We start from the raw sequence: 12,969 nt of genomic DNA, 5'->3' as shown, positions 1-12,969 counted from the left end.
TGGACACAATAATGTCAAGCTCATGGGCTTATTTTAAATTAATTCTTTGGGCGCCTGGGTGGCTCAGTCGGTTGAGCGGCCGACTTCTGCTCAGGTCATGATCTCGTGGTCCGTGAGTTTGAGCCCCGCGTCGGGCTCTGTGCTGATAGCTCAGAGCCTGGAGCCTGTTTCGGATTCTGTGTCTCCCTCTCTCTGACCCTCCCCCGTTCATGCTCTGTCTCTCTCTGTCTCAAAAATAAATAAACGTGGGGCGCCTGGGTGGCGCAGTCGGTTAAGCGTCCGACTTCAGCCAGGTCACGATCTCGCGGTCCGTGAGTTCGAGCCCCACGTCAGGCTCTGGGCTGATGGCTCAGAGCCTGGGGCCTGTTTCCGATTCTGTGTCTCCCTCTCTCTCTGCCCCTCCCCCGTTCATGCTCTGTCTCTCTCTGTCCCAAAAATAAATAAACATTGAAAAAAAAAATCTTTAAAAAAAAAATAAATAAACGTTAAAAAAAAATTTTTTTTTAAAAATAATAAATTCTTAATATATTAAAAAAATTTTTTTTTAATATTTATTTTTTTGAGAGAGAGACAGAGCATGAGCAGGGGAGGTTAGAGAGAAAGGGAGACACAGATTCCGAAGCAGGCTCCAGGCTCTGAGGTGTCAGCACAGAGCCTGATATGGGGCTCGAACTTGTGAGAGGTGAGATCATGACCTGAGCTGAAGTCGGATGCTTAACCAGCTGAGCCACCCAGGTGCCCCTAATTCTTAATATATTTTTTCTAGTTTTATTGAGAAATAATTGACCTACATCACTGCATAAGTTTAAGACGTACACCGTGGTGGTTTGACTCATGTATATGGTGAAATGATTATCATGGGGTTATTTTGAAAATGAAATAAATGACACTTTTAAAGTACTATACATACTGTCAGACCCATAGTAATTACTCAGTAAGTGTTCACTGTTGCTTCTTATGACTGCTGTTAAAATGAGATCTTTTTTTTGTAAGTTTATTTATTTATTTTTGAGAGTGAGAGAGAGAATAAGGCGGGGAGGGGCAGAGAGAAGGAGAGATAGAATCCTAAACAGGCTTTGCACCATCCGCACAGAGCTGGATGCGGGGCTCAAACTCACGAACTGTGAGATTATGACCTGAGCTGAAGCTAGACACTTAACCAACTGAGCCACCCAGGTGCCCCAAGATGAGATCTAGTCTTTAAAGATCTATCAGTGTTGCCATATTGTAAGTGCTGAGTAAAGAGTATCCTGTTCTTACAACCTCCAGTTCTACTCCGGTGTCTACTTCAACAAATACCAGAATCATCTTTCTAAAAAAAAAAAGTTCCATTTTCCTGCTTTTGCTCACGGGAGTAAGTCTGCACTTAGTCTGGCGGGCAGGATCGAGCCCAGTATGTTCTGTCTACGTCCACAGCCTCATTTCCTGTCATTCGCCCTTCTCAGTGCCTTACGCTTCTCTGTCACTCAACACCGTGAATATGCCACACCCTCCTGTAGCTCCAGACCTGCGTTAGGTTCGCTCTGCTTGGGTGTCTTCCCCCCTCTTTAGCCATTTGTCCCTTAAGGTCATGCCCTCCACAAAGCCAGCTTCCCCAGGTCTTCCAATGACAGTGGGTGGCTCCTTTCTCTCTACCCTGTGGTACTTGTGTGTAACTTTGTTCTAAGATTTATTGAGTTGTACTTACCTGCTTCTATGTCTGCTCCCTCCGTTAGACCACACATTCCCAAGGGAACGTTCTGATATGTTCTGATCATTGTCACAGCCCAGTGTCTGGCATGAGAAGATTCATCATTCAGTGAATGGTGAATAAAGAACCCTGGAGCCAGTTCCAAAGAGAACTTCCAGAAATGTTTTCAGTTATCAGTACTGTTAGAATGAGGGCATCTCTTTTAAAAAGGCAGCATTAATGTGGATGTTTAATACCTGATGTGTTTATAAAGAGGTCTTTCCACCTGGTGACACCTGGAGGGAAAAGCAAGCAAGTTTTGTTAAACGGCCCCTTGGGATGAAATATCTGCCATCCCTGTAATCAGATCTCGGTCCATCCGTGCAAGAGAGCACAGGCAGGAGGCAGATGGCAATTTTGAGATGTCATTTGCTGTTGTCATAGTGAATGAGCAGAAGGGAAGGACAAGGAAGGAAACTTTCATGTCTCCTTTCTAATCTCTGGTTGGATAGCAGGGGGGTCCTGAGTGAGAAGAACATTTGCCTCACTGGCGGTCAGAGACAAGGTGAGGGGTGGGATGTTTCCTTTTCTTTCTGGACCAGGTGGCGAGTTGGTATCAGAGTGATGTGTGAGTGAGCAGGGGAGTCCAGGGCTCCAGGGACTTTGAAGGGTGATGGGGAGGGAAGGGTCCCGGAGTATTTGGGGCTTGTTCACGCTAATGAAAGACTGGCACCAACGTCATCTTCGTGCTCCTCAGGGCGGCAAACAGATAGGATCTTTACATCTCTTAGGATACTCATGTCCACAACTGGAATATTTCTTTGATTTCATTTTATCTGTGCTCTGGGAAAAGCATTGATGTAGAGACCCAGGAATGCTTTAGACAGCCATAGGTGATCCTCTGGTGTCTCACCAGAAATTTGCCTGGTTTCCTCTCTCTGCCTGTATTTATTCTCACTTACTGATGGCTGACCTGGGTTTACCCGAGACCCAGTAATGCTGCTGATGGGGTGATTTAGTAAAGATGTAAAATCTTCTTTGGCAAAGAGATCATCCGTAGATCACAGTCTGATGGTGGCATTGGTTGTGAGTACAGGGGAAATGAGTCAATCCTACAGGTACCCAAGGTACAGGTCAGGCTCTCTTTCCCATGTTGGAGGCTGAGAAGGGAGAGACAGGGGATGAGATGAGGGGAGGCATCTTCTGAGATGGGGAATTCTCTTTCTCACCCTTCTTGTAATCAATCTCCTCCTCCTCCTCCTCCTCCTCCTCCTCCTCCTCCTCCTCCTCCATGTTCATTCACTTTTGAGAGAGAGAGAGACAGAGTCAAGCAGGGGAGGGGCAGAGAGAGAGGGAGACACAGAATTTGAAGCAGGCTCCAGGCTCCAAGCTGTCAGCACAGAGCCTGATGCAGGGCTTGAACCCACAAATGGCCATATCATGACCAAAGCTGAAGTCGGACACTTAACCCCCTGAGCTACCCAGGTGCCCCTTTCTCACTCTTCTTGATGGGAGTCTTATCTTGGGTTTCCCAGAAAGCAGAGCCTGTGGCAGAGGGCTTACATTTATTCCACAAGGGGGAATGACACCCTGGGAAGCAGGAGTGGGGTAAGGTGAGTAAAGCAGGGGAGGAAAGAGAGCCAGTACAATCCCTTGGAAACTGTGTTACCTCAGAACCAATGCCCTCATATGGTTTCCCATACTGCCAAATTTATTACGTGAAATACACACAATATTTAAGCAGAACAACTTGAAGAAATCTGTGGCTTTCTGATAGATCAGGATTAAGTAGCTTCAGTTAGAGGAGCCCCAGAAGTATCCAGGGACCTTGTGGGGAATTTATGTAGTTTACCCCACACTGCTGCTGAAGAATGGCCCTGTGTGTGGTGATGCATGTCATTTCCTTGTTGGGAACAGCAGTGACCTGGAAATAAGAGCATTGTGTCAGCCAGGTCAGATGGGGAAGCCAGAAACAGATCTTACCTATGTGGCTGCAGGAAGATTCAGGGCTCAGCTCTGGGCCTCTCCATCCCACATGAGTGGAACGCCAGTGGCATCCAGTGGCCTGCCAGGCCAATCACAGGTTGGAATTCTTACCCACACTCAAGTGGCTATCCGTCTTTTCTTTTCCTTTCCTCCAAGTCAGGTAATGGGCCAGGCCCATCTTTGATGAAGATGAATTGGGTGATTGGCCTGGGGCAGCTCGAATTGCCTGATTTGGCTTCTGAATCAGAGCATGAATGGTGATTAGCCGAGTTGTCAGCTGCACAGATAAACTACGTACATCATGATTGCCATTGGGATTTTTCCAAAGCCCATTGATGCATTTTGTGAGTGGACTCTCTTTTTCTGTTTTAGAAATAATTGCAGAAGTTAATGATGTATCAGTGTTTAATAACAGCTGTGTGAGGTGGCAAATAAACCCAGGAAGAACAGTCTCCAAGATTATCTATGTGGTAAGTAAAATGATCAACATTTTCTTGACAGGGCAGAAATAGTATGCGACAGGAACGTGACTTGGAGGGACTTCCTGCTCTAAGGTCTTCTCAATCTAATTGCCTGATTGTCCTTTTAAAAAGTGATCAGAATTTTTAACATAGTCTGGTGTATTTTATTTTACATTCTGTGTTTAATATATTTGTCATTTGACAGAGTATACGTGTGGGGGATATATTTATATTTGGCATCATCACTATCGCTTGTTTCCAAGCACTTGTATTTCACTCCTCCAGAGGGGGCCTGGAAGCATCTGCTGACTGGGTGACAGGATGCAGAGAGTGGCTCTCAGGTTGTGACTGCCTCCTTGATGGCTGGTCATTCATGTCATTTTATGTCACTTCTTAGGGTGAGACTTCATCATCAGATACCCGATAGCAGAAACTTAACCTATTCATCTCCCCTGGGTGTGCAGTGTAGTAGGGGAATGGGATCCAGCCCCACAAAGTGTCTCTCTCAGTTGTTTTTTTATTTCTTTAATTTTTTAAATGTTTATTTGTTTTTGAGAGAGAGAGGGACCAAGACTGTGAGTGGGGGAGGGGCAAAGAGAGAGGGAGACAAAAAATCCCAAGTAGGCTCCAGGCTCTGAGCTGTCAGCACAGAGCCTGATGTGGGGCTCGGACTCACGAACCGTGAGATCATGACCTAAGCTGAAGTCGATGCTTAACCAACAGAGCCACCCAGGCGCCCCTGTCTATCGTTTTAACTGGAGTCATGGTGGGTTCTTTTTTCTTTCTCTCTCCCAAAGATACACATAAAAGGACAACGGTTGCACCCTGTGGAATCAGTTCATGAGGAGACTGTCAACTTGACCACAGACAGCAGGACCCCCGAAGTGTGCCTAGATCTGTACCCAGGCACCAACTACACCGTGAGCATCTTCACTGCCCTGCCCACACGCTCCGTGCCCACCATCATTGGGTTCCAGACAGCTGGTAGGTAGAGGTGAAGTCTCATTGCCTCCTAGGAAACGTTAAGCACAGGATGTGGGGAAGTGTACTTCAGAATCAACTGGGCATGAGAGTTCCCACTTATTTTCTGAGATCTGTAGCCAGGAGGATGCAGTTACTCCAGGGGTCAGAACCAGCGCAGGTCTAGTAAGAGAGATTCCTATCTTACTGATACACCGATGTATTGTTTCACAGCTGGGTCCCTGGTTGAAATGGAAAGTAATGAGACATTTAAAAGAGGAGAACATTTGGTGACAGTGCAGCCAATTCCCAATTATCCAAGGAACTAGAGAGTAGCCATATAGCTTATCTTTGGTCAGAAAGGGCAAGGTCATTTCTTACTCTTGCTATAAGAGAGGAGGAGCCAGAGAGGGTGACCCAGCAGCTTTCCATCTAGGTAGGAAACTGACCCCAGGACCGGTGAGGGGTGGGAATCAAGTTGACAGTGAGGGAGTGGATAGGGAAGAGGCAGCCCTAAGATGCAGGAAGGGAGATATTAAGTGAGAAGAGAAGTGGACAGGAAGGAGTTTCAAAAAGTAGTAATAAACCTCACTGCACATAGTTATCACATGATTTTTACAACAATATTGTGACAATTATAATAAATTTTTTTTTCGTAATTTTGGTTATGGGGTGTCAGGACTGATTAAATACCTTATAAGCAAATCTCAAGAAGCCATTAGTGTCATTTATTATTTTGGGTGAGTGGAGGTGGTTCTCAACTAGCTGTTTGATGTCCCACTTAAAATGTACCTCAGCCTTCGGGTATTGCTACCACCAGGAACTGGAAAGTGACATGGATTTGGCAGAAATAATCGAATAGTCTGCTGATCTTAACAATAGAAAGCCAAATATGAAATTACACAGATTAGATTCCTAAGGTACTTATATAAAAAACCCAAAATATTTCTTTCTAAACAAATAATATGTAGGGAAAGATGTTGTAGAATTAATATAACTAAAGAATCTTAGTCAAAATTAATGATAAGCTGCTGTGGGTTTAGTAGGAATAGGTCTTATTGGGGCATATTTCTCACATCCAGTTTTGGCTCAGGTTGTGAGTTTGAGCCCCGCATCGGGCTGTCTACTGTCGGCACAGAACCTGCTTCAGATCCTCTGCCCCTTTCTCACTCTGCCCCTCCCCCACTTCTTTCTCAAAAATAAACAAACATTTAAAAAGGAGTATGTCTTCTTCTCTTTTTCATAAGTTTTAAATTTTAATACAGTACAGTTAACATACAGTGTTACATGAGTTTCAGGTGTAAGATATAGTGATTCAGCAGTTTTCTGCATTACTTAGTGCTCATCACGATAAGTGTATTCTTTTTTTTAATGTTTTATTTATTTTTTTTTGAGGGGGGAAGGGGCAGAGAGAGGGACAGAGGATCCAAAGCAGGCTCTGCACTGACAGCAGTGAGCCTCTGCAATGACAGCAGTGAGCTGATGTGGGTCTTGAACTCACGAACCATGAAATCATGACCTGAGCCGAAGTCAGCCACTTAACCAACAATAAGTGCATTCCACGATAAGTGTACTCTTAATACCCTTCACCTGTTTCATCACCTCCCTCCTTTCTGGTAACCGTCAGTTTGTTCCCTATACTTAGGAGTCTGTTTCTTGGTTTCTCTCTCTCTTTCCTTTTGTCATTTGTTTTGTTTCTTAAATTCTACATATGAGTGAGATCATATAGTATTTGTGTTTTTCTGATTTATTTTACTTAGCATTACACTCTCTAGCTCCATCCATGTCATTGCAAATGGCAAGATTTCATTCTTTTTTATGGTTGAATAATATTCCTCTGTGTGTGTGTGTGTGTGTGTGTGTGCGTGTGTGCGCGCGCATGTGCATGCACCCATGCCACATCTTTATCCATTCATCAGTCAACAGATACTTGGGCTGCTTCCATGTCTTGGTATTGTAAATAATGTTGTGATACACATAGGGTTGCATGTATCCCTTTGAATTGGTATTTTTGTATTTTTGGGATAAAATACCCAATGATGTGATTACTGGGCCATAGGGGTAGTTCAGTGTTTAACTTTTTGAGGAACCTCCATACTGTTTTCCACAGTGGCTTCACCAGTTTGCATTCCTGCCAACAGTGCATGAGGGTTCCTTTTTCTCCACATCCTCAGTAACACTTGTTGTTCCTTGTTTTGTTGATATTAGCCATTCTGACAGGTGTGAGGTCATATGTCATTGTGGTTTTGATTTGTATTTCCCTGGCGATGAGTGATGTTGAGCATCTTTTCATCTATCTGTGGCCATCTGTATGTCTTCTTTGGAGAAATGTCTGTTAATGTCTTCTGCCCCTTTTTAAATTAATTGGGTTATTTGTTCTTTGGGTATTGAGTTGTATCAGTTCTTTATATATTTTGAATACTTTTTATTGGTATGTCATTTGTAGATATTTCTCCCATTCTGTTGGTTGCCTTTTAGTTTGGTTGATTGTTTGCTTTACTCTGCAGAGATTTTCATTTTGATGTAGTCCCAGTAGTTTATTTTGGTTTTGTTTTCCTTGCCTTAGGAGACATATCTAGAAAAATGTTGCTATGGTTGATGTCAGAGAAATTACTGACTGTGCTTTCTTATAGGATTTTTGTGGTTTCAGGTCTCACATTTATTTATTTAAAAAAAAATTTTTTTAATGTTTTTATTTATTTTTGAGACAGTGAGAGACAGAGCATGAACAGGGGAGGGTCAGAGAGAGAGGGAGACACAGAATCCGAAACAGGCTCCAGGCTCTGAGCTGTCAGCACAGAGCCTGACATGGGGCTCAATCCCATGAACCATGAAATCATGACCTGAGTTGAAATCAAAAGTTGATGTTTAACTGACTGCATCACCCAGGTACCCCACAATATTTGTTCCTTCAACCCATGACCATGGAATGTCTTTCCATTTATTTGTGTTATCATCAATTTTTTTTCATCAGGGTTTTATAGTTTTCTTTCACCTCTTTGGTTATGTTTAGTCCTAGGTATTTTATTGTTTTTCATGGAATTGTAAATAGGATTGTTTTCTTAATTTGTCTTCCTGCTGCTTCATTATTGGTGCAAAAGATTTCTGTACGTTGATTTTGTATCCTGTGACTTTGCTGAATTTATCAGTTCTAGCAGTTTTTTGGTGGAGTTTTTAGGGTTTTCTATATGTAGTATCATGTCATCTGTAAATAGTGAAAGTTTTACTTCTTTGTTACCAATTTGGATGCCTTTTATTTCTTTTTGTCTGATTGTTGTGGCTAGGACTTTAAGTATTATGTTGAATAAAAGTGTTGAGAGTGAACATCCTTATCTTGTTCTTGACATTAGGGGAAAAGCTCTCAGTGTTTCCCCATTAAGGATGATGTTAGCTGTGGGTTTTTCATACGTGGCCTGTATTATGTTGAGGTATGTTCCCTCTAAACCTACTTTGCTGTGGGTTTTTTTATCATGAGTAGATGTTGTACTTTGTCAAATACTTTTTCTGCATCTATTGAAATGATCATATGGTTCTTATACATTCTCTTATTGATGTGATGTATCATGTTGATTGATTTGTGAATATTGAGCCACTTTTGCATCCCAGGAATAAATCCCACTTGTTTGTGGTGAATGATTTTTTTTAATGCATTGTTCAATTCATTTGCTAGTATTTTCTTGAGGGTTTTTGCATCCATGTTCATCAGAGATATTGACCTGTAGTTCTCTTTCTTTTGTGGTGTCTTTATCTGGCTTTGGTATCAAGATGATACTGGCCTAATAGAATTAATTTGGAACTTTTCCTCCCTCTTCTATTTTTTGGAATAGTTTGAGAGGAATGGGTATTGACTCTTCTTTAAATGTTCAGTAGAATTCACCTGTGAAGCCATATGGTCCTGGACTTTTGTTTGTTGGGAGTTTATTGATTACTGATTTAATTTCTTGGCTGGTTATTGGTCTGTTCAAATTTTCTATTTATTCCTGTTTCAGTTTTGGTAGATTATATGTTTCTAGGAATGTATCCATTTCTTCTAGGTTGTCCAGTTTATTGACATATAGTTTTCCTAATATTTTCTTACAAGAGTTTGTATTTCTCTGGTGTTGCTTGTTATTTCTTCTCTCTCATTTGTGGTTTTGTTTATTTGAGTCCTCTCTCTCTTTCTCTCTCTTTTTTTTTGGAGCGGGGGGAACGGTCTGGCTATAGGTTTATCAATTTTGTTGATCTTTACAAAGAACCAGCTTTCATTGTTCTGTTCTATTGTTTTTTGGTTTCTATATCACTTACTTCTACTCTAATCTTTATTACTTCCTTCTGGGTTTAGGTTTTGTTTGTTGCTCTTTTTCTGGCTCCTTTAGGACTTAGGTTGTTTATGTGAGATTTTTCTTGCTTCTTGAGGTAGGACTGTATTATTATAATCTTGCCTCTTAGAATTGCTTTCCTGCATCCCAAGGATTTGGGGTCATTATGTTTTCATTTTTATTTATTTCCATGTAATTTTTGTTTTCTTTGATTTCTTGGTGGACCCATTCATTGTTTAATAGCATGTTATTTAACCTCCATGTATTTGTACCCTTTCCAAATTTGTTTTTTGTGGTTGATTTCTCATTTCATAGCGCTGTGGTCAGAAAAGATGCATGGTACAGCTTCTGTCATTTTGAATTTGTTGAGACTTGTTTTGTGGACTGTTATATGGTCTATTCTGGAGAATGTTCCATGTGCACTTGCAAAGAATGTGTATTCTGCTGTTTTAGGATGGAATATTCTGAATATATCTGTTAAATCCATCTGTTCCAGTGTATCATTCAAAGCCGCTTTTTCCTTGTTGATTTTCTGTATGAACGATCTGTTCATTGATGTAAGTGGGGTGTTAAAGTCCCCTCCTATTATTGTACTAGTATTGATTAGTTCCTTTATGTTTGTTATTAACTGGTTTATGTATTGAGTGCTTTCATGTTGGGTGCATAAATACTTACAATTGATCTATTGTCTTGTAGGATTGTCCCCTTTATTATTACAAAGTGTCCTTCTTTGTCTCTTTTTACAGTCTTTGTTTTAAAGTCTTTTTCCATTTTAAGTATTGCTACTTCAGCTTTCTTTTGACGTCTATTTGCGTGATAGATGTTTCTCCACCCCCTTGCTTTCAATCTGCAGGTGTCTATATGTCTGAAATGAGTCTCTTGTAGGCAGCATAGAGATGGGTATTGTTGTTTAATCTCTTCTCTCACCCTATATCTATCGATTGGAGCATTTAGTCCATTTACATTCAAAGTAATTATTGATAGGTATGTATTTACTGACGTTTTGTTACTTGTTTTATAGTTTTAGTTTTTCTAGGGAATAGGTCTTATTGAAAAGACTTCAAACTCGTGTGTCATTATTTAGTCAAAATGACAGCTTGCTGTTCAGTGTCAGCTGTTTTTACTAATACCCAGTCACCTCTACAAGGTAATTTCTCTCCAAGAAAAAGATGGTCTGTAGGGTCAGACAGACGTGGTTTGCATTTTAACTCTGCATTGAAGAGTTAGGTGACCATGGCTGAGTATTTAAATGTCTCCAGATCTCTTTCCTCTGCCTGAAATTTTAAGTGGAATTGGATTAAATTTGCAAGTTAATCTAGTGAGAATTGGGTTATATGGAGGCATCCCAACTGGGAAAAAGTACATTTCTACATTTACTCCCTATTACTTAAGTTTTATCTTTTCTGTTCATATATGCACTGTTGTAAAGATTTGCCATTCTCTTCCTTTATATCCTGCACATTTGGTGATCTGATCTCATTATAAGCTTCATGCTAGTTCTCTTAAAATGAATTGGGAAGTCTTCCATATTTTTTATGCTCTAGAAAAGTTTGTATCACTTTGGAATTTTGCCTTCCTCTAAAGTTGGACACATTTTCTCTTGAGATCGTTAGGTTTTATCCCTTTCGGGAGATAATTCTTTGATAACTTTGTTAATTTATGCTATGACTTTTTAAAAAAATCTGTTTATGTTTCCTATAATTTCTTCAATTTTTTTTAATTTTTAAAAAAAGTTTAGTTTTTTATTAAAAAAATTTTTTTTAGTTTATTTATTTTGAGAGAGAGAGAGAGGAAGCTCATGTGAAAGCAGGGAGAGGGGCAGAGAGAGAGAGAAGAGAGAGAATTGCAAACAGGCTCTGCATGTTGTCAGTGCAAAGCCTGAGGTGGGGCTTGAACCCATGAACCGTGAGATCATGACCTTAGCTGAAATCAAGAGATGCTTAACTGACTGAGCCACCCAGGTGCCCCTATTTATTTTTGAGAGAGAGACAGAGAGTGCCAACGAGTAGGGAGGGGCAGAGAGAGAGGGAGATAGAGAATCCCAAGTATTCTTCATATTGTCAGCACAGAGCCTGACTCAGGGCTCGAATTCATGAACTGAACCATGAGATCATGACCTGAGTTGAAATCAAGAGTCGGACATGTAACTGACTGAGCCTCCCCAGCGCCCCCTTCAGTCAATTTTCATTATTTGTATTTTCCTAAAAGAGTATGGTTGAGATTTTAAGTATATCAGTGGAATGTCATATGGAATATTTACTGACAATTCCTCTGGGGTTACAGGTTATATAACCCCAAGTTATTTTGATTCCTAATTTGGGTTTTCTCTCAAAAGTTGATTAGCTTAGCTTGAGTTGTCTGTTTTATTACTGTTCCTTTCCCTGAAGAATAAACTCTTGGTTTTTTAAGTGTTTTTCTTTTTCTGTGTCATTAATTTCTCCCCTTAGTTTTATTATTTCTTTCTCCTTGATTCTCTTAAGTTGGTTATGTATTGTTCTATTAAGAAATTCTTCCACTGAATGTATAATTCAACATATTTCCATTTTTTCCTGTTTGAGCATAAAAGTCTTTAATGCTTCTGAACTTGAGCATTGGTAGAATTCCTTAGACGCTGATACATATTCTCTTTATCCTTACTTTCTAGGCATGATATAATTGTGATTCTGGTTTTCTCTTTGATTGATTTTCTCTTTGGTTGAAGAAATGTTTATGAGTGTGTTAATATATGTTCTCTTTATGTTTACTTTCAAAGCATTACATAATTGCTATTTTGATTTCCCCATTGACTGAAGGATTAATTATAAGTGAATTATACAAGTGGCAGGTTTTCTTTTTGGGTTTTTTTTTTTTAACATTTAACTTTGTTGTTAATTTCTAGTTTTATTACATTTTGGTATTTTTTGGGGGGGACTTATTGACATTTTCTTGGGGCTTATTATTTGGGAAAGTTTTGTGATAATGTTTGCTTGTGAGTAGAGTAAGATCTGGTCTTCAGTCAACTTTATTAATAAAGTTATTCAGATCTTCTATTTTTTGTTGTATTATTGGTTTTTGGTTACTTGGATCGCCATTTTTCTCAGTTTCTCTCAGAAATCCTAATTGTTTTCTTTCACACATTTTGATGTTCTGATATTTATGTCTTTTTTTTTTTTTTTAAATTTTTTTTTCAACGTTTATTTATTTTTGGGACAGAGAGAGACAGAGCATGAACGGGGGAGGGGCAGAGAGAGAAGGAGACACAGAATTGGAAACAGGCTCCAGGCTCTGAGCCATCAGCCCAGAGCCTGACGCGGGGCTCGAACTCACAGACCGCGAGATCGTGACCTGGCTGAAGTCGGACGCTTAACCGACTGCGCCACCCAGGCGCCCCCTGATATTTATGTCTTAATTGCAGATTCTAACTTTCATTAGTAATAAATGGCTTACTTTAACCTGTATAATATTTTTTGCCTTGGAATATAGTTTGATAACAATATTGGTTTTCTTGATTTCTTTGTGTATCTATTTGCATAATATGTTTTTGTTCACTGTTGTTCCTTTTTAATAAGAAAAATTTTAATTTTCGTGTAGTTAATGTACAGTGTTATATCAGTTT

At 40.2% G+C, this 12,969-nt stretch overlaps 1 protein-coding gene across 2 annotated transcripts in view; it reads left to right on the top strand.

The window, feature by feature from the left end:
• Positions 1 to 12,969, top strand: part of SUSD1 (sushi domain containing 1) — a 251,374-nt gene that overhangs the window by 50,597 nt on the left and 187,808 nt on the right. For both annotated transcript variants that reach the window (XM_043565905.1, XM_043565904.1), the window contains exons 7-8: positions 4,028 to 4,125; positions 4,914 to 5,100. In XM_043565905.1, coding sequence (XP_043421840.1) covers positions 4,028 to 4,125; positions 4,914 to 5,100 — 285 coding nt within the window. The remainder of the gene's footprint in view (positions 1 to 4,027; positions 4,126 to 4,913; positions 5,101 to 12,969) is intronic.

The sequence above is a fragment of the Prionailurus bengalensis genome, chromosome D4 (genome assembly GCF_016509475.1).
Source record: "Prionailurus bengalensis isolate Pbe53 chromosome D4, Fcat_Pben_1.1_paternal_pri, whole genome shotgun sequence".
In the NCBI taxonomy this organism is placed as follows: Eukaryota; Metazoa; Chordata; class Mammalia; order Carnivora; family Felidae; genus Prionailurus; species Prionailurus bengalensis.
The sequence above is the reverse complement of the archived record's forward strand: the minus strand, read 5'-3'. Positions and strand labels throughout refer to the sequence as shown.